Raw genomic sequence first — 21,100 nt, 5'->3', positions numbered from 1 at the left:
CATTCTGGGACGGTGGGACACTGAGCCGCCTGAGTGTGTTCTCTTCAAGGGTAGCGAAGACAACAACGACAGAGGTTTGTTTGCAAGTGTGGCTGTGTGTAAACATTCGCGGGATTTCTTAACGTCTGTTTGGTCATCTGTCCGGTCATGAGCCTCGTACAGTGACTGTCTATAGCAAATGCTACGTGTGGCGCTAGAAGAATTGTTGGCTATACTCTAATCCACAGAGTACCTCATTAGCTGTAATAACTTAATCGGCGCCATTATCAGTGGCAACGAGCATACATACTGTAACGACAAAATCTAAACTAAATCACAATTAGCCAGGCAATGTCCAATAAAGTGGGCCTCTCCAAATGATGTCCTATACCATCCGTGACCACTATATCCAAGCCAATTTTCTGATCTAATCTTACTACCTGATTCTCTTTTGTGCTCCGCTACATTTTCTTTACCTTGGAATCCATTCTGTCACCGCAAAAAAAAAAAGAAAAACCAATCGATTAGTAGCTCTCTGCAATGCATCGCCTAAGCCAATTTTCTCCAGAAGAGGCTGAGCAGGGGTGTCTGCATTGTGCAGGTTTTGCAGAGCACCACTGTTTCATTACGTATGAATTGCACCAACCAACATGCATCCAAGGATGTGGGGTATGAAGTTTCTATAACGATGCAGCACAGGCGTCCATCTAGAGTGAAACAGCTATAGCGCCTTTCCTTTATTCATAATCCTCTTTCTCATCCTCTTTCCCTCCTGCTTATCCAGAGCTTGCTCATCCAGAGCTTGTTCTGTGATCCCCGCTGACCTCTCTCTGCGTGTTAACTTAACGTTACCCCTATCATCTTCCTTTCCATTCATCACTGCGCTGGCCTTGGTGGAATGGAAGCCTTTTTGTTAGTCCATAAGTTTTGGCCTCATAGGGGAGCACTGGCAGGATAATGAACAGTTCATGAATGCAAATATTTATAGCAATTAAATATAAAATATGGACCTCTTCGCTCTAGCCTGCGGTGAATAGCATCAGTTCTTTGAAATACGCAGAAGATGATAATGATCCTTGAGCTTGCCAATCCATCTTAACAGACTGGTTGCAATCTTTGGCGGACTAGACAAAGGGAAAGTTTACTGAGGGTAACACATTTCTTTCCCAAGGGCTGCTGGCATTGGAAGAAATATGGCTGCCGCCATTTATTATTGCTAGATCAGCGATTGAAAATCAGCATTGCAGTAAAGTCTCCAAGGACAACATTCTTCCAATGTGTCCTTGCTGTCATCTTGAGCAAAACAAGCAGGAACGGTAGCAATAAAATGAGTACAATGACTTCGAAGATCGTGACACCTCGGTCAAATGTAACACCACACAAGGCTCACAAACGCATGTCTAGCACTTCGTGCTGAAATAGCTGTGGTAACCTTCTCGTAACATACTTTTGTAGGTTTACTGCTGAGTAATTTGCGATTCACTGATGACATTGCCTTGCTAAGCCACTCGGGACAAGAACTGCAAAGCATGATCAATCAGTTAGACAGGCAGAGCAGAACGATGGGGCTAAGTAACATGCAGAAAACCAAAGTAATGTTCAACAGCCTAGCAAGGGAACAGCAGTTCGCATTTGGTAGCGAGGTGCTGGAAGTAGTAAAAGAATATGTCTACTTAGGGCAGGTAGTGACTGCAGATCCGGATCATGAGAGGGAAATAACTAGAAGAATAAAAATGGGGTAGAGCACATATGGCAGGTCCTCTCAGATCATGAATGGCAGTTTACCAATATCCCTCAAGAGAAAAGTATACAACAGCTGTATCTTATCGGTACTCACCTATGGGGCAGAAACGTGGAGGCTAACAAAGAGGGTTCAGCTTAAGTTAAGAACAACGCAGCGAGCTATGGAAAGGAAAATGATAGGTGTAACGTTAAGAGATCGGAAGAGGGCGGAGTGGGTGAGGGAACAAACGCGGGTTAATGATATCTTAGTTGAAATCAAGAGGAAGAAATGGGCTTGGACAGGGCATGTAATGCGAAGGCAAGATAACCGCTGGTCCTTAAGGGTAACGGAGTGGATTCCAAGAGAAAGCAAACGTAGCAGGGGACGGCAGAAAGTTAGGTGGGCAGATGAGGTTAAGAAGTTTGCGTGGATACAGTGGCGGCAACTGACAAAGGACAGGGTTAATTGGAGAGATGTGGGAGAGGCCTTTGCCCTGCAGTGGGTGCAGTCAGGCTGCTGCTGATGATGATGACTGCTGAATGATCTCTAATTGTTTCTGTAGATAGTGTTAACTGTGCTTTTGAGAACTGCTGAATTACTTCCAATACTCTTTGGAGAGTTGTTTCTTTCCTTCTTCTCTCGAACAGATGTCGACGAATGCCAGGACAACAACTTTGGCTGCGCACACAAATGCGTAAACACGCCTGGATCGGCTTACTGTGAATGTCAGAAGGGCTACTGTCTTGCAGATGATGGAAAAAAGTGCACAGGTGAATATGATCGTTCTGGCCACTTTCTCGACTGCAAATCGGGCGCTAGCCTTCAAAACTTGCACTTCTTCTTTTCATGCAAATGGAAAAGATTAAAAATTGCGAAATGACATTAGAATGTCGCTTCACCATTCTTATAAGTTAATCAAGTATCTTTCCACAGCAGATGCATTGTTTAGTCTCTTCCATGTGGCTGATTGAGGCGACGAGCTCATAGGTTGCTGGTGTGCTCATCACTTTCGAACGGTTTGCAGCCCTTTTTGAATGGATCGAGTTGAGAAGAAAGGTAGTCACTGCAATTTACGTGAATTTTCATGGAAAGTTACTATTTCGTTGAAGTTACTTAGATACTATTACATTGGCAAAGGCTGATAGATAAGTTTTTGATAAAAACGCATTTTTGATAGTTTTGAGTGCTGCCGCCCAAACACCTTCCTATCAATGCCCACGGCAGTACGATCCTCGTGACTATGTAGGCTGCTTTCTTAGCGGGCTCAAGCCTACCACATTCCAGTGTCGAACATACCCAGCAAACCAAAAACCTCTCAGAGACGTCTAGCTAGACGTCTCTGAGAGGTTTTTGGTTTGCTGGGTAGTTTAGGCTGTAGTGCCATTTGTGAAAAGGCCTACATGCGCTTTATGTCCGAATAATGAACTCAGTACCGAAAATATATGTAACTGAATAGTTTCTTTGTAGTCTGCTCCAGGAAAGAGCTAGAGGTACGGGTTCAAGCAAAAGGGAAATGAGAAGAACAGGCGTATGACCGCAGCTTTACGGCAACTCTTGACATCTTTATGCCTTATTCTGCCAGCTATGGCTTGCAGCTGGGTCACAATGTGTCGTTTCTGTATTGTTCTCACGGCAAAGAGCTCGAACATTGTTAACCCAGTGTTTGCCGCTGCTTGACAACCTCAATAGCTTATACGCCACAAAACTTGACATAACCAAGAAGGTTATAATACCTCCTTGGACATAACTGACTGATTAGCTGGCTGAATGGCTTACCGACTCAGTGACTGCTGAACTACTTACTGAATGACTCTGACTGACTGGCTTAATGACTGGCTGGCTGATTTACTGACTGATACAATTGTTGGCTAACTGATTACCTTGCTGAAGGACCGTCAGGCTCACTGACTAAGAGTTTTGCACCGCCTCTGAATACTAGCTGAGAGAAATTAATAACGCATGGGAATTCGTCATTGCGTCTGCTTTGTTCGTTCCCAGACATAGACGAGTGTAAGACGGGAAAAGCAAGTTGCGATGAAGTCTGTGTAAATACCATTGGAAGCTACAAGTGCGAATGTCGACAAGGTAGGGTTTGTACCGGCTACGATGGAAATAGGCACAATGGACACTGCCAAGGTAAAAAAAATCTTTGTTTGTTTGAAGTTAAGTTTGTAAAAATTTACTCGTGAGGAGTTTCGGCAGCAACCTGACTTGTGTTCTTCATTCATTAGTGTCCTGCGGAAAGAAATATACCACGCTTTAACTATTGTTAGCTTATATAAGAGACAATGAGCTGCAGCAGAATCACATTTGTTCGCTGAATTACATTGGTCGCAGACACGGACGAAATACTCAGTATGGTACAGGACATTGTTTTCATTTACTCTGACCTTACAAACTTCGAAATGCTTACTTCTTCGCCCATAAACGACGACATGTTCTAGTATGCTGAGTGCCATCTCCTTTTGGCGAAAATTTAAGATTGGACCTATAGGGACTGGCAGCCGTTGTATGGTACCACCGTCGTCTCAGCGGAACAGCGTCGCCCGTGGCAAAATGCTCATCAAAGGAATGAGTAGGGAGTGGCGTAGCCGGTTGCGCTCGGCGAGAATGGCCCTACTCGTCGTTCTGCGGTGCGGCTTTCAGAGCTTAAATAATCGCACATAGTTTTTTTGATCAGGCAATCTCGAAAGAGGGAAGAGCCTTTATGAGGCAAGCCATGTGTACAACATGCGCGAGTGTCAAGGTGCAGTCACGCACATATTCGGTAAGTGCTGAATGTGTCAAGCTAGGAAATGGACCTGGAAGGCAACTTCATTCCTTCGGGTAACCGTTGTAATACGCAAAACAGATGTTACATGCCATATTACTGCCTGCATGCAGTTAGACGCATCAAGGAACATAATTTCACAAAAATGCTCTGCAAAGCCGGCGTGGACGGCCGATGCAAGCATGCTGCGGCCCTCGCATTCGCTGTTGGTAAAGCAACGGCGTCGTGCAAGAGTGCCAGTTCTAGACAGTAAACAATTGCTTCATGCGGAAAGGCAGTGAATTGGCTGAATTTATGGCTTTATGGCCAAACTTCTCTTGCTGTTCCTTGAACAAAAATTCCAAGGGTGGACTCAAGCCTGCTTAGGTATAGTGATGTGAAAGTATTTCTCTTACTGCTGCCGATTATGTTGCTGCGTGTTCGTTATTTTATGCCTTTGCCGTTTCTAAGTCGTGTTTTCACTATAACTTCGGTTCTACCACATCCGAAGACGTGAATCCTATTGCTAGAGCGTCTAGTAAGCACACCAAAGTGCTAATTAATTAAATTAGATAATTCATTATTTAAATCAGTAGTTCTATTAAATTGCTGATGAATGCAAGAAGTAGTTCTCTAATTGGGCTGATTAATTTGGTCAATAATTTAAGTGGCCAGTTAAGTAGCCAATTTGGCGACTTAACTGAATGTAATGCAACTTAATTGTTTATTAAATTAAATAAGGAATTAACCAATTCACATGTTTGATAAAATTAGCACTTAATTTGTTATGTAATTGGTTAATTCAAGTAATTATTACTTTGCCAAATCAAACATTTGCTCTTTTAATTAATCATTTTTAGTGACCTATTTATTCCCGCCTGATATTTAAATATTTATTTAATCAACTACTTTATTAAGTAATCCGAGAATGTATGATTGACAGTTTGTGCAGACATGCCACTCATTAGACAAGAAGTGCTTTCGCATTAGTGATGCGTGGAGGTGCTTTGCTAGCTTCCGAAAAATTTCCTTCAGTTTGACACCCGAATGGTGTGTACGCGATTTTTGTTAGAAGTTTTGAGATTTTCACTGCTTATATTATGACTTCCTCGAGAAAGAGCTTTGAGGACCTTTGAGGTGTGTATGCAAAATGCGGTGCCAAATTGGGGAAAAAATTAATCGGCTTAGAAGCGTCCGATGAGTTTGCATACCTGTTAGTGCAGCCAACAACACAACACTTCTGCTTAGACTTCGTTTCACCGGACATATTCACGCACAACACCGCCTAAATTAAGAGCACCAAAGCAAACTCCACAGAAACCAAAGACAGACTGTGCACTTCAATGCGCTGTCTGGTGCCAGTCCATTCCGGCGATGAGGGAAGCGCCGAGGGACGACGCCACCCATCCAGCTGCCTGGTCTCTATACCACAATCCGGGGATAACTCAAACTGCAGGATATTAGGCACACTGCTCAGCACACAGTGTGCGATAAAAAAATTGAATAGCGGTTGCACAACTGGAAATGCGGAAAGCAGTGCTAGCTGGCATGCGATGGTAACTGCGCACAGAAATATGCAGTCAGTGCAGGATGCTGCTCGGCCATCCGGCCTCGAAATGACTGCAAGCACAAACATACCTTTCCAGGGAACTTCTGCTCTGTTCTTTCTGGGAAAGTTAGCACAAGGCACAACAGGTTATATGAAAGAAATGGTTATGTCATCGCACCCACTAAGTGTGAAGACGGTAAGCCCCCCCCCCCCCCCCCCCCCCCTTTGCTCTCTTGTACGTCACACTAGGCTGCACAGACGGTTTTGACGACGATGACGATGAACACGCGTTGGCTGGGATAGCTTCGCCTCAACAGCTATCGCTATAAAACGCACGGATAGAAAAGGAGACGAATATTACTTCAACGTCACTAGTATCTCTTTGATATTCATCTATTTCCAGAACAGATTTGTGAGCTTGCTAAAACGAACTTAATGTACACATTCAGCGCTACCGTTTGCTTGTAGTGCATGTGCTCCGGCATCAACTGTGAAAATCCCACGCAGCTTCCTTTGGTCTATGGTTTCTGCTGCCTTTGACTCTGTAGATTGTCCCGTGGACACGTTCAAGAATGACGAGTCCGGTCAGTGCGATAAATGCCCTGCCAATAGCCATACAAATGGCGCTGGAAAGGCATCGAAGGAGGACTGCGTCTGCCACCAGGGCTACCGTCGTAGTCTGGGTGACGTAGCCCATTGTGAAGGTATGTAATTCCCCTCCATGGGCGCAGAGTGTTACGAGAAAAATGATGCCGATGCACCCTTAACCTAGGACCTTAGAAGCCCAGCCTCGATGAGTTTTCTTTGCGTCTCCTCTTCTGTGCACTCTCAGCATACTTCCTTCGAGGCATTGTTTGGTGGACGTTGTTAACTTCTTTCCTGCTTTTCTTGTCGGGTAACAGATTTATAAAGCCAGTGAAAATGGGGAGGATAATTTTAAACATTTTGTGAATTATTATGTTAGAATAACGTCAGAAATTTCCTGCGCTTTGCAGCGGTGGCCTAGTTGTTCGAAAGTCCGCTTTGCATGTGCAGGGTACAGGGGGCAAACTCCAGTACTGCCGGGTACCCACTTGCTTCCCAATGGGTACAAGCTTTCCTCCGCCTTGGTGTTCGGCTTCTCTGGATTGAAATTTTTTGAAAAATCGGTATTTTACCCCGCCTCCGGCAGACTAAAACCATGTTAGCCGTGGCGCCCTTTGGCCAAGCTGTCTTAGCAGCACTGAAAATAAAGTCATCATCGTTATCCTATTTGCAGGATGTGAACGTTTGCCGCTGTTGAACGATGTGAATGCTTTTGAGTTCGTTGTATGTGGAGATATAATTACAATGACAGTTAGCTCTACATTAATAATCAATACTTTAACGGTGGGTTTCTTGTTTCATTCGGCACGTTTCAATCTTCACTAACTCCGAGGCAAGTGTATGCTAACTCTACATTCGTAAAACTATTGCTGTCATGACGATATCTGCGGATGAGCTAACCATACTAAGAAAGTTTCACCCCCATTTCCTTGTGCACAGATGACGACGAATGTGCCGCTGGAAGCCACGGGTGCAGTCACACGTGCATCAACACTGTTGGTGGATACTACTGCGAATGCCCTGATGGCTTTAGGATGGAAGCTGATCTCAGGAACTGCTCTCGTAAGTCAATGCTAAGCCTATCTTCCTAGCTGCACAGTGATGCCTTGTGTTGCTTGATTATGACTGACTAGCTCCGACATGCTTACCACGTCATAGTTTAAATCACTGCTTAATAATGCTTCTCTTCTATCTGCTATGGAGTCCCAGTCCACCTGAACGAAACCCAACTTGCGTCAAGTCAGCCATGATCAAATGGTTATTTCGAGGCAGTAGATTTAGTCAAGGACAACATACGCAGCGAGCTATGGAAAGAAAAATGATAGGCGTAACGTGAGATCGGAAGTGAGGAGAGTGGGTGAGGGAACAAACAAGGGTTAATGACATCCTAGTTGAAATCAAGAGAAAGAAACGGGCTTGGGCAAAGCATGTAATGCGAAGGCAAGATAACTGCTGGTCCTTAAGGGTAATGGAGTGGATTCCAACAGAAGGCAAGTGTAGCAAAAGACAGGGTTAATTGGAGAGACATGGGAAAGGCCTTTGCCCTGCAGTGGGCGTAGTCAGGCTGATAATGATGATGATCATGATGACAGTTCCATTCCGACAGCAAAGCCATGTGAAAAAATGAACAGTAACGGGCCTCTGTGGTTTACTTGTAAAACCAGTTGACTCGGTTCCTTGCTCATTTGTCAGAATTGTGCGTGCAAGAGCTTACATATACGAACAAAATATTGTTTTGTGCGCATTTGCTTGCATATCAGAACAATCAGGTGCTAAAGCGCTTTCGCCAAATATTTTTTCAATGAAAAATAATTTTTAGTGTGTTAACACTTTAGCCCTCACTCAGCGATTTCGCCGGTCTGTGTCTGTAGCTTGCTTGACCTTGAAGCAACGTAGGTGGTCCACCTAGCTCACATGACCTTGTGACATAATCACAGCCTGCTCACCGGACTGTGAGCAAACTGCCCATCATGGCAGGTGGCTGTTCAATTAAGGATTGGCGGCGAGAGGTTTCTCAGGAAGAGCAACCTGGGCCTCACAAGCCCCAGCGGTGGCAGCACCTGCCATAGCAGATCAGTGGTGCATCGCTTAACCACTGCACCACTGTGCCAGGAGTGGTATGCGGACTTCCAGCAATCTATATGAATGTAAAGGGAATGACCCATTCCGCATATGTCAGCATTAACCCATCAGCGCCATCTCTGCATGTCCTTAAGGTGGAGTTTAAGTATCCCCTTTGGTTTCAGTGCCCTAGTACGAATTAAGGTCCCCAGTGACAGATTTCGCCAATCTTCGTCTGACGCTTGCTTGACCTTGAAAACCGAGCATCGAACCGAATCTGGAATCGAAATGAAAACTGGAGTGCTAGCGCACCAAATTCAAAATTAGCCTAACCATTCTTCATCTTCGGTAATTTTTTTTGTTCAGAGCAGGCAGGATAAGTTAAAGCCAAGTTGAAACGAAGAAAGATATAGGGGACTCTCGTGTTTTCATTTCTGAGTGGAGCTGATGTTTGTTATAGTCGGATACAACTTAGTTGCACTGAAGAGGAATCTGAACTTGTATTTTTACCGCCGGAACTCAATCTACAAGCTCCGAGCATTCTTAGAAACTTTGAATCGTCCTGTGCAGCTGATTTTTCTAATTTAAATTCGATTTAAATTCCCGGCTCACGCTTTTTTTTTAAAATTCCCCGCAGACGGTGGGAGGCATGGAGGAAGGAAAAAGGTAGGAGGAGTTGACCAAACTTTCAACGAGTCCTGTGGCGGCTTGCCGCTCTGCCATCGGCGGAGTGATACGTAGTGATCGGCGAAACCAAAATTCCACGCGTATTTTTATTTCCGCGGGCCTAATTTGCAGCTATGTTTCTGACCAGATCTATTTATTCATGGAAACTTACAAACAAAATAAAAGCGAAAGCAATGCCGCCACGCTACTGCCTAAAGGCACTCCATGCCAACATTACTAGATTACCTGGTAATCTAGTAACGTTGCTCCATGCGTCGATCGACTCCTGCCACTGTCTGCAGAGAATTTAAAAAAAAAAAAGGCGGGAGCCGGACATTAATCCGATTTAAGTTAGGGAAATCGGCCGCAAAGGGCAATAATCCGAAGTTTCTAAGAATGCTCGGAAGGTGTAAATCGAGTTTCCACGGCAAAAAGACGAGTTTAGATTCCTCTTCAGTGCACCTTTAAGTCTGCAGTGAAGCTCCGCCCATATCTGGGACCGCCACACAGAATTTCTCCATGACCAAAAACTAGTCCGTTATTAAAGCTTTTCTCTTTACCTAAGCAAGAAACTAATCACAAGAAAAAAAAGTTATAAGCTCTAGAATTCTGATACCTGGCTTGTTTAATAAAGTCACACATTAGAGCTGATTTCGTTTACTGTCGCAGTTGGGTAGTGGACTAATACAAGACTCCTCGGACCACCGTGGCCAAGTGTTAACAGCTGCTGTTTTTTTAAGTTGTATCCTACTATAGTCTAGATAAAGTGAAGGGAAGTGATGGGTGGGAGTCCTGGGCTTGGTCCCGACCGGAAGCAGTTTATTGAACATACTATTTACTGATTTACAACTAATTCGCCAGTAACAAACGTGATTTCAACTGCATCAATTGACTACAGCTCCTCACTGCCTTTCTTGTTCTAATTACAGGCCGCAGCTCTATTTGCACTCACCGTTACTCTCCAATGCTTGCAAAACTTCATTGTTTAAGGCCTATGTTAGGGCAGAAATACAAACACTGGGATGTGGTTTAGACCACTTCAAGCCCAGCCGGAGAGTAAAATCCGCTGATGATGGAGACATTGACTGGCAGCCCTGGAGGCTTGCAAAGCACTACTTTCATTCCTGACCGTGCCACGCTTGTGCAACAGATTGTGACTTTTCAGGATGCACGTCCTTGTACCTCGCCCCTTCCCTCTCTTCGCTCTTTCCCCTTTTACACCTCCTCATCCCTTTCCACAAGTGCAGGGTAGCCAACCAGAGCACCCTTTATGGTTAACCTCCTTGCCTTTCCATTTCCTCCCTTTCTCTCTCTTTGTTTCCTCAAACATATCGGCTGCACTCAACAACCACTACGCTGGTTCCAGTGATAAATTGCCATGTAAAAAATTTTCTATTTACAGGACACACGTCCTTTCTGTCTGTTTCTTTTCTGGGCAGGGATGTCGTGTCCCGCACTGGAGCACCCAGATAACGGTCGGTTGCTGCCTGATTGGTGCATCGAGGCTGACAAGAATCATCTCAAGTCCAAATGCTTCACCATGTGTGATGAGGGCCACGCGTTGGTGGGCCAGGTTGCCAACATTTGTGAGACGGACACAGCGGGGCAAGACAAGTCGCTGGCCTGGAAATACCCCCCTGCCATGTGCAAGAAAGGTTGGCTGGACTTACACCTCTATGTCATGATCATAGGGAATGCTGACTCCTTTTCATTGTTTGCATGGGTTTAATGAAGGTATCCTGCATATATGCGTGTAAGAAACTTTATATTGCTGTACGGTAGCCCACTGTATACACTTGCAGCATTTAACCTGTACACGTGGTTCTAAGCCGCATCCATGTATTCTGTAGGGCGCCAGATTTCGTGTCCTTTTAAAGCAATTGTCAGCTGTCTTTAGTAAGTAGTTTCAAAGCTCTCAACACAGTTAATTACATTGCTGTTTATGAGCACTAAACACATCAAAACTGTAGTAAAATAGAAGCCGCAAAAATGGGATAAAATTTACAGATAAGTAGAGTTTCAAGAAAGGCGAACTACTAAAAATGTCCAGTGCACTTGTAATAAACACAGCGCCATAGGAACAGCAAAATCTTTAAATATGAAAATAAATAAAATCAGAAATAAATTCCGATGGTAAGGAGTTGCAATATATAGAAATGATGGCAGCGGGAAGGCGTCAGGACGAGGTACTTTGAAACTGCAACTCGCAAAAGTGAAAGAAAACAAAGAAAAAAAAAGTTTTATATAAACTTCGAAGATAGCCAGAGAAATAAAAAAAAACTACAAAACTTGTGCATACATTCGCCCGAAAGAATCAGCTGTAAGCTATGGAATTTAGATATCTGTGAAAGTTTACTGAAAGAGAAGTTCAGAAATGATCGTGTGGTATGAGAGAAAAGATAGTGGAATCTTTGCCTCGTCGTCACGTGGGTCGCGTTTCCGCACGTCGGCCAGAATTATGATTACAGATGCGTGGAACAACTGCCGCCCACCATAGGCTTCCTTACAATGGTCAAAGTTGCGTGCAGCTGTCAGTTAAGCCAAGCGGCATTACTCAGAAAGCATTCCCATCACCATTTTCATCATCGCAGTGATCACCATCCTCCTCTTCCTCCTCACCACCATAGTCACCATCATAACCGTCCAAACTACGCTGATTACATGCAGATTGCAGGCCTCTCTCACTGATCACCAGTTCATCTCGTCCTGCATCACCTGCGACCAGCCTATTCTTGCAAACTGCATGATATACTTCTAGTACAGTTTTCTCAGTAAAACAAGTTGTAACCACTGGTATAACTTAAGAGAACCTGAACTTCGTGGCAAGCATTGGTGCTTGCGCGGAATATTCCTTTGAATGGTCGGACTGCGGAAATGTCAAGCACGTGCCAGAATGCCCGGACATGCAGCCCGAGCGGCCTACATTTGGCTAGACCCGTGTTCCACTGTTTGCATTTCTTTACTCGGTCACAGCAGAATGTCTTGTTTAGAGAGCTTGAGCTTTGTTCGCTCAAAGCGCGAACAATGATGAAGCGTGACGCTTCGTTTAACTACAAGCTCGTGCGAAAAGTTTTAGTACTTTAAGACTCCGCCCTTCCAGAACTCCAGAACGTACGTCGAGAGAGTCTTCAGCGTCGCTACTGATGTTTTTGCCAGGAATCATGAAAAAAAATATTGAAAAAAATTTAGAAAAACAACTGTTGATCAGCGGGTGAAGCAAACAAGATCAGTTACGTTTCAAATGAAGTAATTGTAATCGGCTCATTTGTTTTCGTAACGTATAGTACAACACTGCTCGGTGGCGGCAGCGCGCCGCTCTCCGCGAATCACTCTTCTTTCCAACTTTATGTTCTTTGCTGCTTTCGCCGTAGTTTTAGATTCGGTTGTCCTTTTCTCTTCTTTCCATTTCTGTCTCCACGACAACGTATTTCTATTTTCTTGCCCTTCTCTTTTTTTCTTTCTTCTGGCGGCTTGGATCAGTACCATATTTTATGGACTTCAGCTACGCCACTTTTCAGGGTGAGCTCCTTATAACAGTTCATGCTGTAAAATGAGCCTTCCACCTCATCTTGAGGAAACCGAACATCTTGTGCCTTAGCGCTGTTTTGCCCAGCTATACTTGCGGCATTAAAACTCACTCTTTTGCCCAGCTATACTTGCGGCATTAAAACTCACAACAATTATCATCAGTTAGTCCATCAGCACCTGTATACACGTCTGAACACCTGTGGCAGTGGAAGTCAGTATGCGAAGCTGAAAGCTGGAACTATGCGAAATGCGCATTCAAACTGGCACAAAAAGTAGTGCGGCCAGTTTTCAGAAGGGTTACGGGACGTCGCTTTTATCACACCGTAATGCTTTTATCAGGTCGTTGAGTGCAGGCAGACCGGAGGGTGGGGGCTGTGGGGGGGGGTTGGGGGTGTGCTTGGCTCAACCGAGAGGTGGAGGCGTCTTGACAGTGCAGAGGTTTATTGCCGACTGTTTATAAAGAAAAAAGAAATAGCGGTATAAATGGTAGAAATATCTGAGAGCATATCAAGGGATTGGAAGAGGAGGATGAGAAAATAGATTACTCGGGGATATATTTTGCAGGAAAGAAAAAGCTGGCGTTACAATTATCGGGATGTGGCATCAAACACTGCACTGGACCAAAGGAAACAGTGACAGCCATAAACAATTTAGCCTCTGAAGAAAAAAAAAAAAAGATTCTTTGCGCACGAATCAATGCACAAAGGTAGTGCTACCAGATGTGACCTTAGATGCATTAATAAAATGCATTACTCTTTTTCTCTCCCCTGACATGCATAAAACGCTAATAAAATCAATAAATTGCGCGGTCTTTTTCTGTCGAAGCAAAACCAATAATTATTGACTGTCCCGGTGTCCGTTTGATTTTAGCACTGTTCTGCTCTTTCATTCCAGAGGTGGCTCCCGTTCGCATCAGCTGCCCGCAAGATACGACCTTCGTCCTGCCTGCAGGCAAAAGCTCCATGCACCCGGAGTTGCCGAAGCCGAATACCAATGTTGGACTGGAAAACATCCAGCTGGTCATCGAAGGCTTGCAAAATACCTCTGCGCCAATGGAGTTCGGAAGTACTCTTGTCACGTACATTGCCAGTAATCCGGAGGGTGGTGCCACCGCCAACTGCTCCTTTCAAGTCACCATTGCTGGTATGCTGGGCCTTTGATTCCTCTTGCCTCTGTATGCTCTCTCAGCATTGCTGCCGAGATGGCACCGTAGCTCGAGGGCGAGTCTCGGGAGACTGTAAGACTGTAATTGGTAAGACATTTGACTGAACTGACTTTATGATGCACTTGTGAAGAGCACGTTCAAACTGAGTGAAAACTATGAGAACAGATATGACGTCTGAGATATCAGGTTAGAGGAGGTATGAGGAGAAGTATGAGAAAGACTGAGATGTGAGGTATGGGGAGCTTTCCGTGTGCATGGTTGTATTCTCATTGCAGACAAGGAGCCTCCAAAGGTCGTGCACTGCCCCGACCCCGTGACAGTCGAATGCATTTTGTTAGAAGGCGTCAGGGTGACCTGGAAGGAACCCCAGTTCAATGACAACGTCAAGGTGCAGAACGTGACGCCTTCCCAGGTCAGGACAAAGGACGCTACGGGCATGTGAAAAAAAAAAAAGAGTAGAGATATCACCAAGCATTTTCTCCGTTTATGGTTTTCGTCGAATGAAAAATGCATGTGTAGTTTACAGTGTGAAGACGTCCATAGAAGAGACTATTAGCCTAGCAGAAGAGTATACCATCAAATAATATTTAAAAAAAAACTCCGATTTTTCATATCTTACGCAGTGAAATAGCCAGTAGCTGGCAGTGGCACTAGTTTTTTCAGTAAAAGCCAAAACTTTGCATTAATCGGGAGGTTCACGAGGCAACAAATGTAGAAAGCTACATGAAGTCACTTGATGTTGAAATATGTGAAGTATGGTGCACATATCTGGGCCATGATGAAACTTGTGCGGCTTTCTTGGTTCACACCTCAGGCTGGGACATGGTGTTGTATCCTGCTGATAATGCCCTTTGCAGTTGTCGGGATCTCTGTTCAAAGTGGGTCTTCACGTGGTCAATTACACTGCCAAAGACGTCGGTGGAAATGAAGCAGTCTGCATATTTCAGGTCAACGTGACAGGTGAGCATGCTGCACGTTGAGCCTTCCTGAAAAGAACTGCTACTCTAAGATATATAGGACAACAACCATAGACATAGCAGCTAGGGATCTATTTTGTGCTAAACATTTTCATTGGCATGAGAAAAAGTATATTAACAGTATGCTTCTTGACAGGCCACCTTGACAGGACACCTTGACCTGGCATGTCCCTAAGGGGCGCAGTCGACTCTAAGTAAAACCACAGCCTCTTTATAAGCCAGCCCATTGGTTTTGAAAATGTAGAGCATGGGGGTAGTCAAAAACTCACAAGACGGTTGTCACCTGTAACATGAATCTCAGCGACAGCAGACTCAGCACCTGCACAAAGTTCCCAGAGAAGGCTATCCTCGCTATTTCAGCTTCTGCTTGCCTCCAGTGCCTCCTTGCTACCACTTTGGCAGCAGGCTGTGCTCAATATTCGCGTCTACCTCGTGGAATCTCGGGTACCGCGGAGCTTTTTATAGGGTGCTGCTACTGAACCCTCCTTACCTCTCCTCGGCTGCACGTACAGCTGGATCCTCACGTCTATAATGTTTTTCCTTGATATCAGAGGCATGCAGGCTTACATTTAAAGCTTGTATTCGTGTAATCTTGCATGACGAACTTTGTCATCGTGGACTTTGCATTTCCGTTCTCGATATCGCGCCCACTGCTAAGCTTGAGCGTCCACTGGTCCCGGTATTTCCGTGGCATCTGGAGCAGTCATTCAAGGTGTTAATAGTCAAGCGGCTTAGTATTTCTGGTGCATAATGTCATCAAATTGAACGATACGCTTGGCAGAAGCTAAGAGAAAGGTGAAAACTCGCACCTGCACTGCCCTCTCCCCATGCGCCACTGCCCCTTCACCCCACACAATATCGAAGCGCATGCTCCTGGTGCAAGGACAACCCGACCTCACATCACACTAGATGGGGCTGCCAAAATATAATGGCAGTTCCAAAAACACAGAATGCTAGAACGGAGTAGTGGGAGGCATCGCTGTCCAGCGAGAACATGAAAGAGCAGCAAAGCTGGATGACCGGCAAAGGTAGTCGCAGCAGCCATGGGGCCCCCAGACTAAAGGCTCCACCCATCTGCAACCAACATTACCAAACCAAATAAAACTTTACCTCTTTCTTTTGCGTTGCAGAAGAAAAGAATGGACACTCTCAGAAGACGGGTCACTGACAGCTGTCACAGTAAAAATTAGAAGCAGATGCTTGAATCTCTATGTTACGCTAGGTGCTAGTAATTCCCAATTAGTCATTCTTTGAGAGTAATCCTGCATCTTGTTTTAAATTTATTGTAGATGCTGACTTGAAGGCTGGCAAAGTGAGCTAATTTTTAGCTTTTCTTGGGCCGAACTCATTTTCCCTATAGGGGAGTTGATGAGGAGATGCTTCTGCTCCTCGATGACACCGTGAATCCCCTCCCTACTGAAAAGTTCCATATGGATTTATGGGAATATGGAGTCCATGAGATATGAAAATTTATACAGAAATCCATATTTTGCTTGTAAGCATTCCACTTGTTTCCATACGATTTCTATCAGTGTACATGGTGTCATATGGTGTCAGTAAGATTCCATACGTTCTTCCATATTGTCCATACTGACTCTATATGCTCCATATTGACTCCATAAGATTTGTTATGGAGACGTTTGGAGTTATGGAACTCGTAATACGGAAACTTTGGTTTGATGTAAAGGGGTTTAACATTCCAATGCGACTCAGGCTGTGAGGGACGCCGTAGTGAAGGGCTCTGGAAATTTCGACCACCTGGGGTTCTTCAATGTGCACTATCATCGCACAGTACACAGGCCTCTATAATTTCGCCTCCACTGAAATTTGACCGCCGCGGCCGGGATCGAACCCACGTATTTCGGTTCAGCAGCCGAACGCTATATCCACGGTAACACTGCGGTGCCATATGGAAACTTTCCATAGGGCTCTAAGCAACGGATTCGTTATATGTGTTCCACTTCACAGCGCTGGATTCCTGTGCTTTGAAACAATTGCGAACCAACGTGTCCTAACGATATACTTGCATGTTGGCGCACACACGGGCTGTCGCACAAACGCTCAGCGCTCTCATTTGCATTCCTTGCCGTGGCCTGCCCTGGTGCTGCAGGCAAGGGTTGCCGCATGCCGGCTGATATCGACCACGGCTGGACTGAGTGCGAGGACTTGCATCCCGGAATTACCTGCTGGCCTACTTGTGACGATGGCTACGCGTTCCCTAGTAACGTGTCTGATAGCTACATCTGCGACAGGACCGGCGTCTGGAATCCAAGGCCCTGGATACCACACTGCGGAGGTGAGTATGTGGGTCACTGCCGAGAACACTATTCAGCTCGAGATATTTGTTCTGAGGATGTGTACTACTATAAGAGAAAATAAAGAGACCTTTTACATACAATCGAACAGAAGGGGAACAGTAAATAAGGCCTTACAGGCAATGCAAAGAGGAAAAGAGCCAGAGGCCGCACTATTCCACTGTCATGTCGGGAAGAGTGCTTGAACCAATGAACACTTTTCATTTGTCCTGTATCACGCTTTAACTTACTCCTCACATTGCTGTTTCCTGTTCTGATTCTCTTTTCTGATGTGCTCGCTTTTATTTTTCTCTTCGTTCCCTACAGCGCGCATTCCGTCCACGGCAACAGGTTGTCCGCCGGGATCAGACCGCGTTCGGGAAAACAGCGAAGAAAACGACGACTGCGGTGAGCACGACAGAAGAGTTCTTTGGAAACTCTTGCGGCCAAATCACTGTTGCATACGAGGCAGGCATCGACATAGCTGTTTCTCTAAAATGGTCTTATATTGTAATGCCGTCTGCAGTCGGCATCAGTATGCACTGTTTGACACTTGCCACTAACTTATTCCTTACTTTGCATTTCATCTTGCATGGACCAGTGGAGTGTCCTCCGGGGATGCACTGGTCTCAGGACGTCAACCAGTGCCTCTTCTGCGAGCAGGGATTCTATCAGGACCAGCCTGGTCAGTCCTTTTGCAAGCCATGTCCCACAAATCCACCGGAATCACCGCTTCAATCTTCGCATATTGAGCAACAATGTTATTTCTGAAGGAGAAAATTTTATTAAATAGTTTATGTTATGGGAGGCCCGTGTGTCCAAGCACAGCTAGCGATGCAGCGACCTTACTCTGCAAAGAAGGCATTCCTGTGGCAGTGCGTGAGTTCTTGGTTGGTTCACTGGAGTGTGATGATTATTTAAAACACCTTCAGGCGATATCAAGGAGACAGGCTGTATTTTTGTATTGAGAATATGTGCGCATACTCTGACGAGCAACTCAAGCCAAAGTGAACAAAAACAAAAAAAAACAGTTCTTGGTTTGGTTTATTGGGGTTTAACGTCCTGAAGCAATTAAGGCTATGAGGGACGCCGTAGTGAAGGGCTCCGGAAGTTTTTACCACCTGGGGTTCTTTAACGTGCACTGACATCGCACAGCACATGGGCCTCTAGAATTTCGCCTTCATCGAAATTCGGCCGCCGCGGCCGGGATCGAACCCGCATCTTTCGGGTCAGCAGCCGAGCGCCGCAACCACTGAGCCACCGAGGCGGGGCGAACAGTCCTTGTAGTCAGCATAAAATTGCGACTCCATTTACAATTTACTTCGTGCACAATCTACCGTAGTGGGGTCGTACCAGGGTTTCTAGCACAAATTGCTTGTACAAAAAAATAGCTGGTCTTGTAACTGAAAACATTTTGCAGTGACAGTAGTCCGGGAACTTGAAGAATATAATTTTATAATCCGGCAATATTTCATACATGAAAAACAGCAGTAAGGTAGTCATTTCTCATTAGCATACACACAAATGCACCCTCACGGCTAATCTACTCCCTGTACTTCATCGTGCGAGATTACCCTAAACAAGAAAAACAATATTTAAAGAGCATGACCTGAATGTTAGGAGTTTCTTAAATTGAAGCAATATACCGTTTTCGAATGTCGCGCCTTTAAAGACTATTTTTAATAATTTGCAACATACTTTTGACGTCTGATATTTTGAACCACGCTGCCGATTAAAAAAAAAATTGAAAACACAGCTCACCTCCTGTGTTGACGGCCATACATTTCGCAACATAACCTTGCCTCCTAAAAGCAAGATTAAAATTGATCTATATAAGGTACACAAGTCCTCCTTGCTGAACAATACAGTCGCACAGACCATACTGACGTATCTCTCACAGTTCTTGAAATAAGTCTGTAAAGGTTACAAATCACCTTGTGTAATAGAGGAGGCCTCGGTATTGAGTCATATCCCCTTTATCCTTCCTTTCCTTAGATTTTATGCCAAAAAATGCAAATTACAATAAAATGGACAATTTTTTTTTCTGTGTATAGTCTTCTGAACTGGAAGAAAAGTGCTTTTGGTGTGTCCCCGTACTGCCGCCTCCAACATGGCATAAACGCGCGCGGTCAACGCAAGGTGGTGCCAGTTTTTGCATAAGGTCTACGCTACCTTCAGTTAACTAGAAGTAATGCTACCAGAGGTGTTCTCTAGGATTCAGTTCATTTCGGCAGAGAAGATTAAATTCGACTGAATTAAATTGATTTTAAAAAAATTTACATTTCAATTTAAATTTTTTAATTAATTATTGCACGTAAAAGTGTGCGGACGAAATGTGTAGGCGTAGTCGTGAAAGAATAGGTTACCTGCTAAAAAAATTGGCAGTGGCGTAGCTCTGCTGTGCCAGGATATACGTAGCATGAGGTGTGGGCAAGGTGTCCACATCTCGGTGGACACCTGAACCAGAGGGAAGGTGCATAACTGCCCTGTTGGAACAGTGGACACCTCAACCGTGCTTTAAGCTAAGTGGCGGTAGTGGCGGTTAACGAAACACTTCTTGCACGTCGTACAAACCCTTGTCACGGCTCCACCTTTTTCGCTCCACTTGGACGCCGCCAAACTCAACGTTTCGCGAATGTTGCTACTTACCAGCGCCAAGTCTTTAAGGTGCCATAGTCTTTCACGCACGTCGCACACATACCCAAACGGACTGTTCACAAAGTCGACCTGAAAAGCCCGAGCTGCACGCGCACTTTCACTGAGTTTCACCGTATAGTCCGTTGATCGGCGAGTCGTCATGAGGCTGGCCCCAGCACGCCGCTCAGCCTCCTGGCGACGCAGCTTTGCTAGGCGTTCCTCTCGTTGCTCTGGCGTCTCCGCTGCGTGCTTGGCTTTAGCCTGTTCGTTATTCCCCTGGTTAACCGCTAACTGCCTGGCAACCACTTCGGTATTCGTCAAATTTAACTTTTCCGCTCAGCAGCGGCTTTGCTTTCCTTCTCCATGGCTGTAGCCTGCTGTCGTTCGTCATCTTCCTCTCCTTCTTGTCGTCTCCGGTGCACCAGCTGCGCATCTGTGATGTCACTCGCTCCTCGCGCATGCGCAGCTTGGCTCATCCACGCTCACGCGAAACTGCTCATCCACGGCCAGTGTAGCTCACGCTACAAAATGCAAAGCGCTCATGCACACGCACGCACGCACGCACACACACGCACACACATGTGAAGTTGGCATTACACACGAAGCCCTATTTATTTATTTATTTATTTATTAGTACCTCAAAGGCCCACAAGGGGCATTACATGAGGGGTGGGCATACATATCATTGAAAAAAATCAGTGATGAATGATTTGAAGCATTCCAGGCCAGGATGAATGAAAGCTTCAGGGTCGTTTGACAGTAGGATGTCAGTTTGAAGCACTGGCGTTGTTTGCTTCTACAAGTGCAATGAGGTCACCCGAGGTACTCTGTGCTTGTAAGCCAGCGCTTTGAGCGCAGGCCGGTTCCCAGCTAGCTGTCGATAGGAGGCGAAGTGTGAGGACCTTGAAATGTGTCTCCTCCTCCTCACTCTTTGTCCAAACGCGGCTAGACCTCGCGTCTTTGAAACGGCACACATGCTTCATCACGCTGTGAGCAACTGCCACTATGGGAACCCACCAGGTTGTATACGCGTAGGCGGGCGCTCTTTGTTTATTTACCCACGGTAAATGTGTTTCGTTCTTTTCTTGCTGCTTTTTTACATGAACTGCTGCCATTTCGGCCAATTTTTTTTTAGGCTAAGGTGGGGGACAAACAGCAGCGGCTATTTGGAGCAAGGTCTGGTGCTG

At 45.2% G+C, this 21,100-nt stretch overlaps 1 protein-coding gene across 2 annotated transcripts; it reads left to right on the top strand.

The window, feature by feature from the left end:
• The first annotated feature begins 6,457 nt into the window (after window positions 1-6,457).
• On the top strand, window positions 6,458-19,256 carry LOC149372610 (sushi, von Willebrand factor type A, EGF and pentraxin domain-containing protein 1-like). Of its 2 annotated transcripts, none has more exons than XM_089567119.1 (9): window positions 6,458-6,704; window positions 7,525-7,647; window positions 10,752-10,967; window positions 13,735-13,983; window positions 14,281-14,417; window positions 14,863-14,965; window positions 17,093-17,278; window positions 17,604-17,684; window positions 17,878-19,254. In XM_089567119.1, exons 1-9 carry the CDS (start codon window positions 6,521-6,523, stop codon window positions 18,045-18,047), a joined length of 1,449 nt encoding a protein of 482 aa, XP_089423245.1. In that variant the 5' UTR covers window positions 6,458-6,520; the 3' UTR covers window positions 18,048-19,254. The 2 variants fall into 2 exon arrangements, with proteins under 2 accessions (XP_089423245.1, XP_089423246.1); XM_089567120.1 differs by having other exon boundaries at window positions 6,565-6,704; window positions 10,715-10,967; window positions 17,878-19,256.
• The last annotated feature ends 1,844 nt before the right edge of the window (window positions 19,257-21,100 follow it).

This window comes from Amblyomma mixtum, chromosome 1, assembly GCF_055824585.1.
Source record: "Amblyomma mixtum isolate Tamu chromosome 1, ASM5582458v1, whole genome shotgun sequence".
Classification (NCBI taxonomy): domain Eukaryota; kingdom Metazoa; phylum Arthropoda; class Arachnida; order Ixodida; family Ixodidae; genus Amblyomma; species Amblyomma mixtum.
Note: the sequence above shows the minus strand (reverse complement) of the source record. Positions and strands in the feature narration are given on the sequence as shown.

What these genes read in the sequence shown, in the direction of transcription:
- LOC149372610 (XM_089567119.1), top strand. Translation starts at nt 6,521, where the DNA reads ATGGTTTCTGCTGCCTTTGACTCTGTAGATTGTCCCGTGGACACGTTC. An exon ending in TGATCTCAGGAACTGCTCTC is followed by an intron (nt 7,648 to 10,751) that starts GTAAGTCAATGC and finishes TTTTCTGGGCAG; the next exon opens with GGATGTCGTGTCCCGCACTG. An exon ending in CCCTGCCATGTGCAAGAAAG is followed by an intron (nt 10,968 to 13,734) that starts GTTGGCTGGACT and finishes CTTTCATTCCAG; the next exon opens with AGGTGGCTCCCGTTCGCATC.